The 21,717-nt window shown below is 43.3% G+C and overlaps 2 protein-coding genes across 10 annotated transcripts in view; one reads left to right on the top strand and one right to left on the bottom strand.

Moving 5' to 3' along the window:
- Nucleotides 103-13,716, top strand: CAVIN4 (caveolae associated protein 4). The gene is made up of 2 exons (XM_021386971.1): nt 103-862; nt 11,635-13,716. Exons 1-2 carry the CDS (start codon nt 452-454, stop codon nt 12,295-12,297), a joined length of 1,074 nt encoding a protein of 357 aa, XP_021242646.1. The 5' UTR covers nt 103-451; the 3' UTR covers nt 12,298-13,716.
- The window catches only part of LOC110393739 (dynein heavy chain 5, axonemal-like), a 155,023-nt gene continuing 148,989 nt past the window's right edge, over nt 15,684-21,717 (bottom strand). For 7 of the 9 annotated variants that reach the window (XM_021386957.1, XM_021386964.1, XM_021386961.1 and 4 more), the window contains 2 exons: nt 17,683-17,904; nt 15,686-16,382 (listed from right to left, as the gene is read on the bottom strand). In XM_021386957.1, coding sequence (XP_021242632.1) covers nt 16,161-16,382; nt 17,683-17,904 — 444 coding nt within the window. In that variant the 3' untranslated portion in view covers nt 15,686-16,160. Of the gene's footprint in view, nt 16,383-17,682; nt 17,905-21,717 lie in introns of all 9 variants that reach the window. The other 2 variants (XM_021386966.1, XM_021386960.1) reach the window with 2 other exon arrangements.

Raw genomic sequence — 21,717 nt, forward strand, 5'->3', positions numbered from 1 at the left:
GCAGCCGGCTGAAGAGCTGAAGCTTGCTTTGCTCCAAAAACAACCAGTGCTCATTTTCCTGAGTGCTGTTTGAATTCCATCAGTGCAAGCACTTCAGGAACACAAAAACAACAGTAGATCGTTTAAAATATGCGAGTTTGCTCGCCTGCTTAGTTGGTAAGTTACTTAACTTCCCTGGATTAACGCTAATAACTTCATCAGCACAGAAGCGTGACCCTTTAAACGTGTGCTCCTTTCCAGACATTGCTTCCTAATTTTAGAGGTTTCATGTTGCTGAAAGCATCTGAGCCATCGTGTGTGGACATTTGGTGTGCAGAAGCATCTGACCCACCTCCGGGAGCGGCGTTCCACTCCCGCCCTTCAGCATGGCCGAGGCCGCCTGTCACGCCGGCTGCCTGCAGTAGTGGTTGCAGGGGATTCAGACGAAAGGCTCCTGCCAAAGAGAGGCAAAATGGAGCGCCGGGAGATCACGCTGGAGGCTGACAGAATCCACCAAAACCGCCTGTCGAGCGTCACTGAGGATGAGGAAGAGCAGGACGCGGCGTACACCATCGTGACGGTCCTGGACAAAGTGGCCAACATCGTGGACAGCGTGCAGGCGAGCCAGAAGAGAATAGAAGAGAGGCACAGGGAGATGGAAAATGCCATCAAGACCATACAGATCGACATCTTAAAGCTTGCCCAGGCTCACGGCAACACTGGCTACACGGTGAACAAGCTGTTGGAGAAAACCCACAAGGTCAGCTCCACCATGAAGGAAGTGCGTGCGCGGGTGGAAAGGCAGAGCGCCAATGTGCGGAAGGTGCAGACAAAGCAGGAGGAGATGCTGAGGAAAAACAAATTCCGGGTTGTGATCTATCAGGTAACCATGACCCTAATGTATTGCTGTGCTTTCTTTGTGCCGCCTCCTTGGTAGCTGTGGGTAGGATCACAAAGTGAACCAAAAGGTGCGGCCTGTCCAGCAGGAGGATGGTTTTACGCTTTCTTTAACACTGAGCTCCGCTTCTCCATGCCTTTCAGCAGAGCTCACGGGCGGCAGTGCGTGCAGTCTATTATTAGTGCTGGTGGGTTTCGGAGCCAGTAGTGTAAGATTAACTGCAGATCAGCAAGGACTATTTGTTGCCTCTCTGAAAGGTAATATGAGGCAGGCCCTGTAAATCTTGTCATACAAACCATGCCTGACATTCATCTCTCTTATTTTTTTCACCATATTAGGTAGAAGTCCAAATAGCAAATTTTTTGTAGGCTCCTTGGTACAGTGTCTTTCTTTTAACACTAACTTTAAACCATATGGTGTATTTAACCTGCAGCTTAACTTAACTTTAACCCAAGCTTTTGCTTGGAGACTTTCTTCATTGTCTCAGTCTGCAGCAGTGTATGCATAAACTCAGACCCACAAAGTCTTCCTTGCAGCAAATAGTCCTTTACATGCTGTCCTTGGCAATGCTTTCCCACAGCAAGGTTCTTCCAATCATGGTTGGTGAGTGAATTATTCATTCTCTTTCATTAGCCTCATTCCAGGATATTCTTTGTTCTTACAAATGATAGTATCTGAGAAGGAGTTTCATGAAATGGCGGGCTCTTTCCAACACCCATACAGAGAGCTGTTAGTGCAGGCAGTTCATGGGATCTGTCACTTACTAGCAGGTGCTGTGAAACTCATTTCCTTAATGGCTGATCCCTCATTTGCTGAAACTTCCCAGTTCCTCAAGTCAACAGAAAGTGCGAGTGTTTTATCTTTTGCCAGAAGCATAGTTTCTCTTTCATGCCAGTGAATCTCCAAAACTTCTTTCAAAACGAGTCGTATTCATCATTAGGCACTCTTGAGAATGTCAGCCCTTGTGAGTAACACAACGTGCTCCCATTGCCTTGTCTTGGGCCCTGATTTTCTAACTATTTGTTCATAAATAACATTATTTGCATGAATGGGTTCATGTGTTTCACTGAGTATATTCACCAGCATATATATATCTGACAAATTCTTATGCATAATCCAGCTTTCTTAACTACTTTATTTTCCAGTGCTGGGAAGAAATAGTAGGTTTTTTTTTTGTTTTTTTTTTTTTAAAGTAAAAGGTGAAGGTAGGAAATGTTATTTCTTTAATGTTATGCTAGTAACATCTGCAGCCAAATTGTGCCTCCCAGCTTTTCTGACTGAATTACTTACTGTGGCTGCACAGGAGAAAGTATGGGCAGAATTCAGCCAATTATTACAATTATTGCAAGCTGTACCATCATGATGGAATAGCAAACAGGCACTTCTGCTTTTTCCTTGCATATCATCTCCCATCTACAGATAATAAATATCTCTGACTCCCCTGGTTAATGGCATAATGCCATTTCATCGATGGCCCTTTACCATAATTATTGCATTAAAGCTGATGCTTTGAAAATGTTTGTCCTTAAAACAGTATTCATGACATAATGCAATTTTTACCTCTGAAAGACCTGAGTTGTCACTTATTCTTTAAGTATAGTAAAATATTGTGGAAACAGATTTACACATAGCTGTAAAGAACAACTGTTGCTATTTTTAGACCTTTCACTTCAAAGGCAGCTCTCACGATGCATACTTTCTGTGATAATCACCTTCAGTGGAGTCTCTGGACTCTTTGCTCGTTTTGCTAGACAAGAAAGACCTGCATCCTGTTCCATATGTTTAACCCTCAATTTGAGCTTTTCAGGAAAGCAAACAGTATTTTGGATTTCTCTCTTTCTAGTTTTCTGTTGCTGTGGTGGTTAAGGACTGTGAGAGAGCACATGAATGACTTCCTCTGTAACTTCCATCCTTTCTGAAGGTGTACTGAAGAAACCTTTTCCCTCATGCACGGCACTATATGCTGCTGCCTTTGGAGTCTGACATTTAACACCTTCCTGGAGGAGGAGAACTGTTTTGCTCTGCAAAAGCAAGGTAGTCAAGAGTAAGATGGAGTTTTAATGCCCAGCACACTCCTAAAATCCTCTTTCACGCAAGTGTAGTCATTTTCACACTGTTGATTTACACCAGTGTAAGCACACTGTTGGATTGCCAAGACCTGAATGACTGAAGCTTGGCTACCATGAGGGGAAGTCTGCTAATAGCTGGTGAGTCAGTGTAGGGCACCCACTCCCTTCACTATATTTTACAAATAGATGGAACCGAGTTGTTTACTTGGTGGTTGTGAGTGACAGCTCATCTGTAGTGACTTTTTTTTGATGAGCCATTTGGGACACTGTGGTGGAGCCAATGACCCATGTGTAGCCACAGTGGAATGCTCCTGTGGGTTTTAGTTTTAACTTCTGCCAGAACATCAGCATATGAGGAAAAAGGAAGCACCAATTAAATCCTAAAGATTTTCTTTCAAGTGGATGGCTTTGATCACATCATTGATGGAAAGAGCAGGCAGGTTGAAAAGGATCGCTGGCTGGAGGAGATTGTCCCAAGAGACCTCGGCCATGATGAAAAGATTTGGCAAATATCCTCACATTAAAAAGAGACGAAATGATCTTCCATGAGGATAATGATTAGGGGAAAGCGAGCATTTGTTTTTGAAAAGCCATGCAGTTGAGGAAAAGATTTCTTAGCAGGCAGCTTTCCTGACCAGGTTGATGGCACCATTAAAACTGCCAGGTTACTTCAGACTTTCTAGAGATGTCTTTGACCCCGACGTGCCAGCTGCTCTCAGAGCATAGCAAGATACGCAGAGTACATTATAGGTTGCACAGGTCTCTGTTCACCTCTGCTCAGGTTATTCTGAACAACCAGCTGTGAGAGCTGTCATTTCTCTGCAGTCAAAGAGCACCTCACAATTTGATTGATTCTGACTAAATTATTCAGAAATAGCTAATTTCTGAATAATTCTAATCTTGAAAGAACTCGCTTCATTTGCTTTCTCTCATGTTCTGCAAGTTCCTCTCAGAATGTGAATGTGTAACCACCAGGAAGACCATGTTACAGCAGCTGGCCTTTGGAGCAGCATCCCCTGAGGGGATTGCCCCACTGCAGGTGTGGTGGGAGGCCAGCAGATGAAGCTTTGTGTGGAACGCTCATATTATACATAAAGGAATTCAAATAGAAGTGGTTTTCCTGGCCCCTGTCCTTTTGCTACATGATTATCTGGACAGTAAAAATGGTGAACTTGAGATAGGGACAATAATCTGAAAATCTGAAGTGGAAGCACTTCTGTATGCAGTTGGGCTGTATCAAGCTCAAGGGGTGAGGCTGCAAACATGGGCTCTGATGGACCTGGTACATAAAAGCATCCTCTGTCAGCACACAGTTTCAATTATGCCTGTGCTGAGAAAAACCTGAGGCCAAAGTGACTTAAACGGTAGTGAATATAATGCTTCTATTTAAAAAAGATTAAAAAAACAGCTGCCATTCATCTGATGTCATTTGGACATAAGAAGGACAGGTTTAAGAGGGGCTTGAGGCAGCTGTCTGCAGCATAGAGCCATTAGCACCGTGAGTCTAAATAGCTCACCAAGAACAGACTGTTCTAGGTAACTCATTTGCTATTATTTTTATGTGTTACAGAAATGTGGCAGAGCTTATCCCTTCTCCTCGTTTTGTATCTGATGTCTTAGCTCATAGCAGACAATCTGGAAAAAGAACTAATAGCACTGGACTGTGTTGTGGGAAGTGTGGTTTGTGAAAGGTTTCTAGGAGAGTTTGCTTTTCAGACATCATTGTCAACTGTATGCTATTTTCATTAATGATCTTGGCACAGAATACGATGCAGTCGCTAATAAAATATGCTCAAAATGAGGAGCTGTCAGTCCAGAGAAAAAAGAATAGAAAAGAAAGCAAAGTGTCTTTAGAGTTTGAGCAATGGTAATTGAAGGACACACAATCAGCTCCAGTACTTAGCATAAGCCCTTGCTGTTAGTTTATCTTTGTAGGCCCCATGGCTTGGGAAGGACAGAAAAGGATGTATTCATTGCTCACAAGATGATTGAGGGTTGGTTGTCATTTGTATGACTGAGGGAACTGGGATTGTTCAGTCTGGAGAAGAGGAGGCTCGGGGAGACCTCACTGCTCTCTAGAATGACCTGAAAGGAGGTTGTGGTGAGGTGGAGGTCTGCCTTTTGTGCAGGGTAACAGCAATAGGACAAGAGGAAATGGCCTTAAGTTGTGCCACAGGAGGTTCAGGTTGGATATTAGGAAAATTTTTTTCTCCGAAAGAGCGGTGAGGCAGTGGCACAGGCTGCCCAGGGACGTGGTGGGGTCACCATCCCTGGAGGTGTTCAGGAATCGTGTGGATGTGGCACTGAGATACATGGTTAATGGGCATGGTGGGGATGGGTTGATGGTTGGACTAGATGATCTTAGTGGTCCTTTCCAGTGTGAATCATTCTGATTCTATACATGTGCTGGGACAAGGATGAGGAGTACAGTAAAGAACACTGGCAAAAAGATGTGAAGTGGCTATAAATTGAATGGGTAGAAACCAGGGATGGACTCGGTGCTGGAGACATAAGGGTCTGGTCTTCTGCTTGACTCCACAGGGAGAGGGGATAACCTCTATCTATAACCTCTTGCTATCAAAACGGAGTGTGAAAACTTAATGAACAATAGACAGCATGGGTTGACTAATTGTGCTCGCCAAGCACAGGCCTTAGACACCAAGGCCTCAACACACAGGGCCTTTATTCAAGTCTTGTGGCATATATAAAAATATTTTTACAGCTGGAACAGGTAGTTGCCTTGGCTGAAATTACAGAGGATAAGAAAAACCCAGCCGTTGTGTTAAAGAGTGTAGCAAGGGCCCTTTGTTTCCAGTGTGGGGTTCAGCCTTTCAGGTCAGAGCTCTGGGCCACCCCATGCTGTGCAGCGAACAGCCAGGCTGGCAGAGCAGAGGCAGCGCTGAAACGCTGGGGGCAGCCAGGAAGATCATAAATTACCTGTGTATTTGAGGGGAAAAAGTCGACCATGCTCAAACAGCTAAAGGAAAACTATAGTTTTAGGGATGTATTCTCAAGGAACGAAGAGAATGGGGAAAAAAAGAAAGACAAACAAAGCAGCTGCTGGGCCATTTCTGTGTTCCTAAAATGGGAAAGGCTGCTTGTTTCACAGGACTGTGTGCTTACAGCACATTTGTCTCCATACCCCTTGACAAGGTGTAAGCACAGCCTTTGGCCCCATTCCTATGTGAGGTGCCTAACAAGGGATGGGCAGTCATTCCCCTAAGGGCTGCCATTGATTTTTCTCCACCTGTTAATGCTGAGTGGTGGAAACAGGATATCCCATTTCACATTCACACTGGATGCTGTGGTTTGGGGCTTTGTGTGGGTTTGGCCAGCAAGCCAGTGGAAGATTGCAGCTGCATCATGAGCCTGTTTGCCTCTTCCCCACTGTCCTAGAGGCTGCCCAGAAAGATGTATGGACATAAGGCTGTATCTGACCACTGAGAGCACATCTGTTTCAGTGATCTGCCTCATGCCTGATGAAGTCTAAGAATAAATGGAGTTGACCCTGATAATGGCAGTTAGGACTGAAATTCTCAGCACTGCTGAAGAGAGCTGGATCTTGCAATTATTCCTTTAGTACAGGAATAGCACTGATCAAGACAGTGCAGGCCTAGAAGTGAGAAATATCTGAAGCCATGAACAGGAATTTCAGAATTTGGAATGGGATTCATTCTGCCAGGTATCAGACATCAGAAAGGCAGACGTTTGCGTGCTTAGCTTGTAGACTCCCTTTGAGAGAGTAGAGAGAAATTCATGGAGGCTGATCTGTCTGACCCACTGCAGACATCAGCTTCTCCATGCAGATTCTGCTTGATAAGTACCTGTTCCCTCCATTGAGTTGAAAGGGAGTCCAGAGGCTAATTCGTGGGGAGACACGGTTCCTTGGGCAGACGAGTTCAGCAACTTGTGATGAACAGTTGGGTTGCTCTGTACTTGACAGCACTGCCCCGCTGCAGTATCTTGCAAGAGCAGTCATGTTGTGAGGAAAGAATGAATGAAAACATTACAAAACATATTTTGTTGGTCTCATCACCTCTTGTGAACGCTCCTTCTCCTCCACTCACAAAGATTTGGTACGTACAGATAAACTGCAAACCTGCTGACTGACCTGCAGAACTATTCTCTAGGCCGAAGCCATAAAATAATAGCAAAGTGGGTGTGAAGCTTTGATTTTCCTCGGGAGCTGCAAGTCGTCCATTAATGCAGCGTGTGGTGGCATGGAGCCAAGAGCTTCTTCACACACTGGAGTACAACTGGGCAACAACACGCACGTAGCCTGGAGCTTGCTGCGCTCAGATAATGAGAGAATGAGCTGGGTTTCTTTACTGTCTTGGCAAAATTAATGAATTTCTGTCAGAATTTAAAGAAAAGGGATGCGTATCAGGCTTCACAAAAGAGGAAATGAGAGGGATTGTCTATTGTGGTCAGGCTGCTTTTTCATTATGTAAAAATAATTCTAAATATAAGCAACAGCACTTGGCCATAAAGTCCTACGTGCTGAAGTGTTTATTCCCTTCCTACTTCACTTGATAAAATCTCTTTTATGCCCTTTTAAGATAATCCTATTTCTCCTTCCTTTGAGCAGCTTTTTGCCTTGATGGCAGAGATTTTGAAATGGCATATTTGCAGGAAAAATGAAGAGATCACTCGAGATGTTCAAAGCTTCACTCTTAACTGTTAGAATAGGAGTAAAAGTACAGATTGATTTGTAATTGGTTATTCATCAGCAGTTTCTTATTGATTTAGAGAGCAGTTACAAGGAGATGTTTTAGCAATTTACCTTGGCTGCTGGTTTGAATAACAACTCATTCATTTAACATGCAAATTTCCAGGATTTTTTTTAATACATTTTCTTGACACAGTTTCCTGCTTATCGGCTGCCAGTCATTTCCATCTCAGGTTGTCATAGATACTGCAGCATCTCCAGGCCGGGCAGGGGCTGGCCTCTCACCATTTTGCTGCTCCATGCACTGGCTGCTTATTGCCAGGTGACCATCAATCCCAGCTGTACTGGAGCCATACTATAGCCAGCACACTGCCTGTCACACATCCCAAGGTTGACAGTTCTCTTTCCATCACCTTCCTTGTATGCAACAATGACAGCGATTTATGGGGTTTCTGCTGTCTCTCTTCTCTACTTCTGGTGTAAGCGGGTTCATTAGGAGCTCTTTGGGAGTTCTGTAGGTTCTTTAGGATTTTCAGTCTTGATTGTTATATGTACGGATACATACATGTTTGCACTTTTTAGGTTTTTCTGCATGTGTGTGATTGCTTTGTTTGTTTAATTGAGGGTAGTCTCATAATTCTTTACTTGGTCATTCTATTTTTCTCTGCTATTGTTTCTTATATTTAAAAGGTTTCTGATAAAGTTATAATTGAAATTGAGTAACAGTTGACTGTTGATGACAATTCTCTTTATAACTGTTAGAATTATACTTTGAGGCTCTTTAAAAAGAGTGCGTAAAACTATTGTATGGAGTTTGTAGCATATAAGACAATGTCCTTTCTTTCCTTCTTACCCACTCTAGAAACTCAGTTTTGGCTTTGAAATATCTCTTTGAAACCCAGGATAAGTGTAACAAACAAACAAGAAAGGAGAAGGGGAGTAAAGCACCTGAACTGGCCACATCCATTTTAATGCCCTTATATCCCTTTATTTTTTCTGGTGGATGATGAAAAGCATGCACGGCAAAAGCCCTGTAAGAAGGACTTGTACTGCAGCCCTTCAAAAAACTTCTAGTTGTGAATTGAAGCTCCTGGCTTCTCCCTTCCCCACTGGTACGGGGTATAGAGTATGCTTAGTGCTTGAGGGATAGGGCAGGAGAGAGGGAAGAGGCAAGGAGAAAGTTCTCCCACAGCAAATCACTGTGTTTTTATAATGAAACCTCATTAAGATACATTGCCGTTTCACTAATACTTTCCACTTTGCTAACATCTTCTATCCAGAAATCTTGAGAGGAGATACCAGCTCAATCTAATTTACAGTCTTCCTGGTTCTGCAAGATGTGTGCATAAACCAAGGGAAAAGAGAACATCAGAGCCTTGGCAAAGCTCACTCTCAGCATCTGCAGCATATGCGAAATGCTACTCAGCTGCTCCAGCTGCTGTGTCCAGTTAACAGGGCCTTATCTCAGATGTTACTGTTCAGAAGTCTTAATTCCAACATCCGCCTATGAAAGTTAAAGCACTCTTCCTCAGCTAGCAGACTGCAAGGCTGAGTGCTGCAGAGCTCTGGGAAACAGCTGGCAAAAAGTACAGATACATTCACTCTTCTTCTGGAGGAAGACACAGCCCAGCTACCACAGACAAAATACCTTCTCTCTGTCCTCTCTTTTTAACAAGTGTCCTTCATAAGTACAGTGTTCCCCATTCACTGTATTGTATTTATTTCTTTACGTACTGAAATTTCCAAACAGTCATTATGGAAATATTTTTGTTACCATTTAAGCTGAAGGAGTGAGCTATAATTTAGAAACTTTGAGGAACTGTTCTCCAGCTGTGTTTTAGTTCATTTTCAGAAAAGAAGGGATTATGTTTATATATAGAAGTCTTTATGTAATTAATGTTAATTTGCACATGCTAATGCAGATGATTATTAGCCAAGTATTGTAGTTTTGTTCCTGCTGATTTTGACGGATGAGTTGAATAACATTCCACTGTAATCAATGCAACACAATTTGTCCCTAATTTTTGTAAGCGTTAACAACTATTTTACTGGAGGGTTTTTAATGAAGCCAAAGCTATCTGCCAAAGAGTTTAATGTATTTTATTTTATGTAGTGCTATTAGCTTGTACGATAACATTAAACATGACTTTCTAGTAACGAGTCACTGTGAAAAATGACGATTACCTTTTTGGGCAGAAAGTTCTCAGTAGAGTATACAGCAAGAGTGACCCATTCCTTGTGGGCTCACAACTCCTGATCACTCTCCTACTTTCTGAATTAAGATAATAATAGCAAGGATAGAGCTGACACTGGCAGGCCTCAGAAAGCAGCTGAAATGGTTACTGCAAATGGGAAACAGCTTGCAGAAGCTATAGGTAGGTGTTGTACATCTGCACCTGAAGCGCTGTGCCTCCTGGGAGCGGAGGACATGCGCAGACATGGACAGAGCAGGTAGGGAAGGAGAGGCCACGTCTGTCTCATGAGCCTCCAGAAAGTTGTGGACTTTCCACTCTGTATCCCTCAGCACCAGTAGGCAGAAGTGACACTGACACTGAGCCACACATCTCTGAAGTCCGTGCAGACAGCAGGCTTCATATCAGGGGGGCAGCGTGTCTGTCTTCCTGAGAGATTCTCCTGTTCAGATAAACTGGGTTATTGGATCCTTTCATTCCACAAGTTATTTTTTTTTCCACATCTTTAATTCTTCAGCAATTCTTGGTAAATTGTTTGGTTACAGCTTTTGGAAATTTGTATGCACATCTTTGAGCTTTAAGCTTCTACCGGTCTTCCTCTGGAGGGGCTACATCAATTCCCAGGGCTAAGGTATCACAGACAGTCATCACTTCCAAGCAGGCAGCTATCATATTACTGCTTACTCCTCTGGGCCGCCAAACCAACCACAGAAACCAGAGGTGCTTGCTGTTAGTTACTCTTATGTGTGTTCCCAGATAGAACAAGACAAGCTCATGGTGCATGTCCTGAGAGAACTGGGTGGAACTGGGTTTACTGAATAACATTTAGTTCCCTTACTGACTTTTACCTCTTGTGTAGCTAGCACACAAAAACTAATATGTTAGGGTCCTTTCCTTTCTGGGCAGCATCAGAAATGTTCACTGAGTTCTAATTTGTCAAGAATGTGCAGTTGTCTTCATGGTAGTAAACCCTCTCTTCAGGAGGGTACAGCTGGCACAAGCACCTGTTTTGTCTACAGGATATTTACTGTTATTGGTGAGAAATAAGAGAGGCATATCAGCTTCAAAAACCATGAAAAAGAGCAATGAAACTGTGAACCTTCTGGAGCACAGGTCTTATGAGGTGCAGCTGAGGGAACTGGGATTGTTCAGTCTGGTAAAGAGGAGGCTCAGGGGAGACCTTATCGATCTCAACAGTGACCTGAAAGGAGGTGACAGTGAGGTGGGGTCAGCCTCTTCTCCCAGGCAATAGCAATAGGACTAGAGGGAATGGCCTCAAGTTGCATCAGGGGAGGTTCAGGGTGGTTACAAGGGACAGCTTCTTCTCATAAAGAGCGGTGCTGCACTGGCACAGGCTGCCCAGGGAGGTGGTGGTATCACCGTCCCTGGAGGTGTTCAGGAACTGTGTCAGTGTGGCACTGAGGACATGGTCAGTGGGCAGAGTGAGGATGGGCTGATGGTTGGACTAGATGAGCTTAGTGGTCCTTTCCAACCTGAATGATTCTGTGATTCTATGAACTGGACACATCTGCTCTGAAAACCATTAGGGACTAGTAAACTTGAGGCCATGCATTCATTACTTTCAGATAGAGCTACTCCGAAAAGAAAGCTTTGATCAGGTGTGGTGTTTTTACAGAATTTGCCAAAGGCTTCTTCTGCCATTTGTGTTCTGCAAGATTACATGAGATGGTATGACCCTACCTTATTTTGTTACAAGGTTGTATTTTGGTTAGCAGTAATTCACTGCAAGCCAACAAACAGAATGCTTCACTCACAACCCTTTTAAAACAGACTTGCTGGAAGATGACTCTGTGCTTTCGTTCACAGGAGGAAACTGAGTGTCCTTCATCTCTCTCCGTTATCAAAGAGCATACAGCTGGTGAAACTTTCGAGGATGATTTCCTCCCACCTGATGATCTGTCTTCTGATGAAGAATATTATATTGAAGAGAGCAAAGCAGCCCAGTTCAAGAAATCGGGCATGAGGCGCATAGATGATATCAAAAAGGCATTTTCAAGGGAAAATATCCAAAAGACGAGGCAAAACTTTGGCAAGAAGGTAAATAGGCTTCAAACTAGAATCGTGACCCCTGAGAGGAGGGAGAGGATCAGGCAGTCGGGAGAGAGACTGAAACAATCTGGGATAAGGATCAAGAAAACCATCTCACAGGCAGCCCCGACTAAGGAGACGTTCAAGATCCACAAAAAAAACAAAGAGCGAACGGTAGCTGAGGGCCAGGAGGGGAGCCAGGAGGCCGGTGTGCACATAGCCACTGAGCTCACGGCCACTGAGCCCTTCACCGAGGAGATCTCCTACACAGAAGTGATCACAAAGGTAAAGAAGGACAAGAACAGCGCACCAAGAGGTGCTGCCCAGACAGCTGAAAGAGGAGTGATGACAATCCCAGAAGTGGTGCTTAAGCAGGAAGGAAAAGAAGGAGGAGGTGGAGGTGATGATGTCCCCTTGCTAGACTTGAAGCAATCAGTGTAAGGAATTGATGAACAAACACCCCATGCTGTCCTCAGGAACGAGAGAGAACACAGGCTGTACGCTCTCAGTTTTAGAAAAATGTGTGAATTTTTGTTCTATCATGAAATGTGTATTGGTGTTGTTCTATCATTTGCACAGTGTTGTTGTCCTGACAGGAACGAAGCAACGCCAGCTGAACACAGGGGCTGCCCCCAGACAGTGCCAGCAGCCAGCATTAACCCGTACAGAACCTATGCAGCATGGCAAAGGAGATGGAAATCTGCTCTGTTTCCAAGATTGAATTAGCATTCTTTTAACAGCCTAATTACTCTCTTTAGTTTTGTGTACAGCAGTATAAAAATGTCTTCCATAATCTCATACCAATTCTTCGACTCAGAAAATGGTAACAAAGCTATTACATCATATTAGCAGAAGGAAGAGCTACGAAAAATGTCCATTCAGCAGTACAAACCTTTTCATTTTAGGGCCCTCACTGCAACAGCAGGAGGAAATTCCTGCCTTATCCAGGGTGGGACAAAACGTAGGAGGAATAATAGGTTTTTGTGTAAGCTGCATTTCTTCTCAGTGGAAAAGAGAAGATCCTGAAATGTTTAAAGGTTACTTCCAGAGTTCTGGAAGAGGAAGGATTCATGGGCTTAAGCAAGGCTTTTCCTGCACTTATGGAATAAGAGTAATAAAGCAGAGGACGTTAAATGTGGCATAGCAGGAGGAAAAGAGAATGAGTTATATTCATGTTATGGAAAGACGTGATTGCAAGAAAGGCAAGGGTGTGAAAAAGTAAAAGAGGAATAAAATCAATGCGTGTGTTCTGGATAAATGGAAATAAAAACTAGAGTTTGTGTTTGTTCCCTCAAGATCTTTTTAAGAATTGTTACTCTATCCAGAGGATAATAGGGTTCGTGAATGTAGCTGACAAGACAAGGGAATTGTTTTGTTTTCCATGACTGTGTGGTTTTTCTGAGCTTCACTGCAATTAAAATCTATTCTACAAAGCTGCTGAACTAAAGGGCCAGTCTATAACCCAGCTCTTTGTTTCCCACCACCACCACCACTATGGACAGCCACATCCTCAGGGATTATGAGATGGACACCCTTTGGAGTATGGAATGCTGTTTATTTGCAGCCCTCAGTGCCCTGAAATCAGATATGTTTGTAAACATGGCCACTATGCGGACATGAGTTGCTGGACTGTATTGCTCTCTTCATTCTGAAATGGCATTGCCTTCAAAGCGCTTACCTGCAGCAACGTCAGGCGTTATTGTCTGTGCGAAACCTGTACGATAGTGCCAAAAGCTGTATCAATGTGTTTAATATCTCAGATTCATTTTAACAGCAGAACGTAACTTGATTATCTGTATACATTGTTTGAGGACTCCCTGTTGTCAATCTAGAATTTAAATATAATTAGTTTGATTTCAACTCTTCTGCCTTCCATTTCTTTCATTAGTCCAGAGTACATCATGTTTGAAGTGAAAGAGCTTTAGCAATAATAACTAAGAAATGCTGATTGGGAAAGTTCAGTGTTATGCCACGTCAATGGCATTTCAAAGCAAACTGAGCTGTCAGATTGAAAGGAGTAATGCCACCGCATGGAGGGACAGAATGGGATGAGGGAGGGAGACAGGCGGAGGAATATATATCTCTTTCAACAGTCAGTGGTGCATCTCCACTGCATGGCAAGCACAAGCAGAAAGGAAAAGACAGGTTTGAATTATGGGATGCATTGAAGGTGGTGTTTTTTAACGAGTTTACAGAATTTTCTGGAACCAGGTGGCTGTGGTCTTCTTCCTGTTGGGTACAGAACTGTCCCTGCCTGCAGTGGAACCCCATACCATTGGTCCGGTTCCCCTGTGACATCACCTGCCTTCTGCTCTGTGAGATTTGAGGTCTTCCTGAGCTGACAAAACAGGCATTAGTTGCTGAAGTGAAAGGATCAAAGTTCAAAGAAGCTGTCACTTTGTGTTTTTTCCTCTACTTCAAGACACCATGTGCTAGAACCATGTGCCTATAGATTTTCTTTACACGGTTTAGTTTTTTAATCTACTTGACAAAGAAAGGAAGTGATGCAGTTTCCATGGAGCACAACATATAAGCTCAACCAAATACATATTTTTTAATGAGTACTTCTAATTTAGAGTTGTTCTAAGGATGAATTGTTTTCGTAACAAGGAGTGAGTACTTCAGGTGTGCAAAGTAACTCAATGTATGCTCTTCGTTTTAAGCTTTATCAGTGTCACTGACTTGAATTTTGCATGCACCAAGAGGTTAAAATTAACTTAACCCCGTAACCCCTCAAAGAGATAGGAAGTGAGGAGAACTCTACAGATTAAATCTTCAATTTCTATGCCACAGCACAGCCATTCCCCATTGGAATCACTTACCTTCTTCATGATTTCCAGGGCAAAGATCTTAAGGCCCAGTCCTTCACCTTTCTCATGAGCAGAATTCTCAGCAGAATCAGCTGACATGCTGACATGCAGCCATGCTGCAGGAGGCCTGGAGCAGATATTTGGAACAGGTGGTGTCACGGGGTAAGATCCTCCCACCTGCACCCCATGTGAAGCAAGTTCTGAAGTAATCCTGCTCCAACTGCTTGGTTTTCCAAGAAGAAACCTGGCCCTTTCTGCTTAGTGATGGGTAGGACTGCAAATATCAAACCTCCTCATGGAAAGAGCCCTGTGGCTGCTAACAGCAGAGTGAAACTGGGTGTGGGGGAAGCTGAACTACCTTCTTAGATGGTGGCTGAAAAGAACGAGAAGATTGCAAGTGCTTACAAAGAGAAGAAAAAAGCGAGTAATGAAGCACTCAGTGCAAGTCTTTCTTTCAGAACGTCCAACAGCAATTTCTTTTGCTTTGAATTTATGCTAGTGAAAACAGCCAAACACATTTTCGGCCAATAGCTGTCTATTAAAAGAGAAGTAGCAATCACCCTTCAATCATAGGGCAAACCACAGCAGTGACAATACACAAAATAACATCAACATTTTCAGGTGAATCTACTCCCAGAAATGGCTTCTGTATCTTCTACCTTATGCAAAACACAGCATAAAATGCAGTTGAGAGGTTTGAGGTGCAGGATTCAAGGAAATAACACAAACTGAGCAAATACTAGTAGGGCCAAAGTGGTGTTCAGGCATGCTTACTCTGAGAAGGGTTTCAGAACAACTTCTCACTAACAATTGGGTGTGTGCACATCTTCCTTCTAATGGGACATAGGGTTGGCAATGAGCTAACGTGCAAAAGCCGTAACTTGTGCAAAGATAAACTCACTTGGTGCTACAAATCCTATTACCGTTTCCATATACAAGGGACTATTCAAGGAAATAGCAGCACCCATCCGTACAATCACTCAACAAGTTTACAAATGCAAAAATCAAATGCATTCATGTATGTGCAGAAAAGGATGAAGTTTTATTATGAGTTTAACTCACTCATCATTACGGCTTTAATAATGCTATGCATGATAAGTTCTTAACTACAAAGTTGATTTTAAAAAGAATCATCATATATTGTGAAGACTTATACTAGGAAGAAGAGACAGCATCTACAAAAGAACCACCATAAATGTTAGAGCAGTTATCACTATCATAAGCACTTTTTCCCCAGCATTTTCTGTATAAGCAAACTAGCTGAATGTATTCTTGCTTTACAGCAGTTGCTGTACCTGTTTCCCTCTGACATTCCCAGGTTAAATACACTTAGGTGTATTCACTGTGAAGAGAGTAAACTGATCTATGTATGATTAATGCAATCTCTATACCTCACTTGCTAATTCCCACACCACTCTGAAAATAACAACAGGATTCCTACTGGCTGCAGACTTATTTCCTCGGCGGTTATTTTTAAGAGCAATATGTTGGTCCTCATTTTGAACTGCAAAGCAGTGCCACCCCCCGTAAAGTCCAGTGATCAGGATTCTGTGCTGTTTTCAGGTACAAGGAGAAAATGTACGTCAGATCTGTTCTCCGAGGCTTTTTGTAGACGGGACAGGAGTAGTACACATTGCCTTGTTGCTTCTTTGAGTCCTGTAGTGCTGTCATGCTGACAGCATACACATGGACCACAGGAAGACTTGTGTACAGCACCTGAAAATGTTCAAAGAGACACAGGGCTCAGCATTAGCAGGATAGGGTGTCCGAACTCCAGCATGCTGGAATTGGACTCATTGGTGGACTCTGGCAAAAACAGCAGCCCCTCAGCAGAAGCACGCAAAAGAATCCAAGTCCTATGATCACTACTACACTGACCCCAACCTGTCTTTAAGCCACTGGCAGCTCAGGGAGGGCGGACTTCAGGAAGCCTGGAAGGAACAGAAAGCAAGAGAAACCTGTAAAGCTGCACACATGGCAAAGGATGAAAAAATGGCAGCATAGTTCTAGAAAGGAGCAAGACCATTGTTTTTTTTCTCCATCTTTTTCACCTCCAGCAGCTGTTCCCTATTCTTTCGCCACTTCCTGTTCCTTGAATGGCAGGGCTGGAGCTGCAGAGGCCTAGCTGCATTCAGCAAGCCTTCCTGTTACACCCCTGCTGTTGGCAGTGGAGCTCCAAAGGCCCATGGTGCCTCCTGGGTTTTATCCAAAGGAGATCCCTTAGATCTTCTAGCAATACACACTACTCATTAACAGAGGCAGAGAAAGGTCTTAAACTGACAGCTCTTGCTGACGTTGCCAGAGCACCTGGGTAAACTCCATTCATGAAGAATGTCTTTTCACAAAACAGGAAACAGGTACCAGAAGCTGCAACTGGCAAGGTCTGGTTTGGAAAACATTGCCCTCAGCCAGGTACAGAAGTGTTTTGCCTACAGAGAGCAATGGCCTCAACTCCACTTCCAGGACAGAAAAAAAGTTTAACAGCATGCACAGTGGCAGCTTTTCCTGCGCACTGACCACAGCATGCAATCACTGCTCCTTAACAGGGCTTTAAATGTGCTCAGTCACCTCAGCAAAATGTAACTGCATACATGGATAACTGAGCAGAAGCCCAGAACTAATACCGGTAATTCAAAAGCAGTGCCAGGGGTCTCTAGTCACCTAAACGCTGCCATCAGCAGGCTCTAGCAGGCTCTGGGAGCAGTGACAGGGCCCACTCTCTCAGTCCAAAGAAGGCTGATCATGGGTTGCACTCATTCAGATGTAGTTCAGCCCCAGAAGCCAAGGAGCCCAGCATCTGCTCTGCGCAAGTGCAGCGCATCCCAAACTCATCTTCTGACAGAGGCTTTTGGTCTGTTGTGGTGGGTGCACACCCTGTCCTCTTCCTAGTTCTGCTGTTACTTTACCCTCTTACAACCTGCTGTGAAACCTACGCTGCAGGCGCTCAGAATGCTTTCTGGTTTTCTCTGAGCACACCATGTTACACTGCAGTCAGTGATGCTCCATCGATCTTTACCTTTGGTGCCGACTCGACCAGCTTGCTGTTCCTGCGGTCCCAACCGGCCCCTTCGAGGAAAAGGCCGTATATATAGACCCCACCGACGTCAGCGGGAGGCGGGCCAGCCACGTCTTCTTTCATCATCTTGGTCACCTCGTTGTGCAAAACAACGCTGTCAAGTGCCCATCCTTTTGCTACGTTTGAGCGAGTTGTCTCCTGCCTCATGGCAGTGAGGAATCCCTGAGGAGATCGAATATGACACAGGCTTTTGAAGAAGCTTGAACGTACCCAGTTCCAGCTGCTTTCCTATACAATAGTGGCACAAGCAGTATAAACCTCAACCCACAGAATCTCACATACTTATGCAACTAATTTCAGTACTGTAAGTCCAGTACTTTCCTACACTGTCCCAGTGCCAGGCTATTGTAAACACTTGCTATGCTTGTGCTGGTGCAAAGAAGCCACCAAAGTGGACTATTTAATGCATAGGAAGCTGTACGTCTAACTCATCTCACCTCACACACCTACTTTACAATAAGCCAAATGGAGAAAGGTTTACACAGCCAGCAAATAAATGTGGTTTGTAAGATTCTAAACACAAGTGACTGCTAAGGCACCAATAATACTGTGATTTCAAGTGCTATATTACCTTTCCTTATAGGAACTCTGTAGAAATGCTTTTCAGTCAAAAATTCCCAATGCCTTTTACAGACCGCAAGGGAAGTATAAACTGCGATCATGTAATTAACTGCTGACATGCCCCTGTCAGCAGGGCAAAACGTAGCTGCGGCTCAGTTCAAAGCTTCAGTGCACTAACATAGCATACTGCTGAAGACACCAGCAAGATGAATGCTCAGCATTTCAGCAATAGACACTGGAACAGGTTGCCTAAAGAGGTTGTGGATGCCCCCTCCCTGGAAACTCTCAAGGCCAGGCTGGATGTAGCTTTGAGCAACCTGGTCTTGAGAGAGGTCTCCCTGCCTACAGCAGAGGGGTTGGAACTAGATGATCTTAAAGGTCCCTTCCAACCCAAACCATTCTGTGATTCTATGACTCTATGAAACTCATTCTCTGTTCTGAAGGATTACAATCAGGATACAGGTACAGGCTATTGTAAGGCAGGCCCAGCTGAAGATGCAGGTTGGCTTTTTCCATATATCTGTCCATATATGTGCACACTGTAGTACATGGGAAATTCAATAGCCCTAAGAGACAAGAGGACTGACAGCTTTGCGCTTCCCGTGCACACACTGTGGATGCACACTTTGTTTTACCATACGGAAACTGATTTGTGCAATCATTGGATCCATGGATAAAATACAAAAATTGAAAATAGAAGAACAAGAGGAATTTATTGGGAGGATAACTGGAAGGAAGAAGTTTCAGGATGGATTTCAGAGCAGAGAAAGAAGGTATCTAGAGAAGAGGTGGGGAAAAACAAAGACACATGGGGAAAACACAAAGGGGGATACAAGAGCTGCAACTGTACGTAGAAAGAAATCAGTAGCAATGAGGGTATTGATTAACATTTTTAGTTTTCTTTTATTCATCCAGTTATAGTAGAGGGAGAGCTATTGCTAGGGCTGAAGGAAAGGAAAAAAAGCTACATGCAGCAATAGCAGCATCTTGGTTTTGGTGTAGGACCAGCATCTGACAACTGAGCCTGGTGCTTCTGCTGCAGGTCTGAGCACCTCCCAGCAACAAAGCACCCCTCCCATTATGAGATGACATTCATGAACTCAGATGATTCAGTTAAATGACATTGGTGGCTTCTCATTAATGCCATTCCAGGAACCCCAGGACAAGTATTGCAAAGAGCTTTTGTGATAGCAAAGATAATTGTAATTGCATTTGAAGTAGTTGAGAACTCTTGCACACCGCTAAGGGAGACAGGATTAAAGGCCAAGTTCTTCTATCAGAATGGCCATTAAATGAAAGTAGAATCCTTGTGGTTAATTTGTGGAATTTTAATTTGGGGAAGCATGATAGTACCATTAGTTTAAAACACACAGTGTTCACTGCCAGAAGGCCCCACTGGGCCACCAGACCCAAATCTACAGAAATATGAAAGAGAGAAGAGTAGGAAGAGGACAGGACAGAGCAGTGACTGCACTAAGGGAATCAGTACAAAGGCTCTGTGGAAATACGGATATAAAAGTATGCTCAGATCTGTGCGTTGTCTTCAGGGATAAGATTTAGTCAGCTGACTGTTCTTGCAGAGATGGTAGAACATATATGCTCTCTGCAGTGGGACTTGTAACATTTATATTCTCATTAGAATGAATCCTAGAAGGTGTTCAAGCCTGCAGCTGGGAGCCAGGGCCTCAGTTTTGAAGTACTGAAACCTGGTTTAATTTCTAGTATCTTTGCCCCGTTTAGTCAGTTTTTCTTGTTGTTCTTGCTGTTTTGGTTTGGTTTTTTTGGAGGGTTGCTTTTTGTTTTGCTTTTGGTTGGGTGGGCCTTTTGTTTGTTTGTTGTTGTTTTGTTTTTGAGTCAGGAGGTGGTTAAAATTTTAAACCACAGAAAATGATTTCTTCTTTTCCTCACCTGCCCTTTCCCAAACATCTCCCTGGCCTGCTCACTGAAGGCTGCTAAACACTGGCTCCTTTACTTTCTAACAACCCATGCAAACTAACTCTGAACCTTCCAGAATCAGGCATCCATGGAAGCTATGACAAGAAGTAAAGAAACCAATGTCTATTGTTTCCAAGATCACATAATCTCTTTTACCTTGCTTATGAGGTTCCTTGTTTGTCACTTATTTTGCATTTCCTACAACAAGCAAAATATTGCAGGGTTACTGTGGAATCAAGCAGGCTCTGAGCAATGGAGCCATTGCACTTCATCTTCCTATTAGTATTCACATTACTTTGGCATCTCAGGCTCTTGGAAATAGGCTGGGGCTTCATTACGCTGAGCACTCTACAACCAGAAAGACAGTTCTGCCTCACAGGGCTTAAAATCCACAAATAGGACAAGTGACAGCAGCTGGATACAGCAATGCAAACAAGGAAGCAATAAAGCAGTATCCAGCACAATAAGGCAATGGGGAGGTAGAAATGGAAGATGCATAGCACTATGGTTTTGAGGACTGCATCCAGGAGGCACTCTTTGTTCGGCTCACCCGGTTATCTTGGCCCAGTGCAGATACACAAAGGGAATCAGTTTTTCTTTTACACAGAAGCCTCAGCCTGCCCTCATTTGTATCACTATAAATAAAAATTAACTTCTGTGAAACCACTGAATTTATCCCAGTATATAACCAGTCCAAGAGAAGGCAAAGTCAGGTCCTATTTTGTGTTTTTTTTTTATTGCCAGAGTGTTTCATTCTTCCAATGCTATAAATCTGCTTTATTGTCTTCCGTTATCCATGGCATTTATCCATTGACGATAAAGCAAGCAGTGAGATCTGTGCAAGTAGGCAAATTACAAATTATTTTGGAGCTGCATTTCCTCTCCCAAATGAAAGGATTTTTTCTGAGAGTTTCTCAGCTGTTACAAACAAGCCATTAAACCATTAGAACAAGCACTTCATCACCTCAGCTTGCTTGAGAAGATGGAAATCAGTTTTCTTAACATGTGAAATAATGGTTTTAAACACAGCAACGTTATTAACAAAAATAATATTTAGCTAAATATTTGTGTCTTTGTTCAGACAAATTTCTTGTAGAATGTCCCAATAGCCTGGGTTACAGAAAATAGAGACTACAGAAATAACTATCTGATGATGAAATCTGTGACTGTCAGCACCAATGGTTGTTTAAGTCAGGTAAACACATCTTCTGGATATTTTTCTCTGCACAATATGTGTTTAGGGACTTCTGGAACTATGTGTCATGAAGTGTTTAATTTTAGAATTTCTAGAGGCTTTCTCACTTACTCTGCTCTATTAAATCGTGACTTGTCTGGGGACATTTTACTCTGATTACTTGGCAGCTTTTTTGAAGAATCCAGACACATGGATCCAAAAGAAATGCAGAATGCCTCAACTGGGCTGGCCAAATTTCAGGACTGACACAACCCCAAACAGCAAAAACAACGCCAGCTAAAACA

This window comes from Numida meleagris, chromosome 2 (genome assembly GCF_002078875.1).
Source record: "Numida meleagris isolate 19003 breed g44 Domestic line chromosome 2, NumMel1.0, whole genome shotgun sequence".
In the NCBI taxonomy this organism is placed as follows: domain Eukaryota; kingdom Metazoa; phylum Chordata; class Aves; order Galliformes; family Numididae; genus Numida; species Numida meleagris.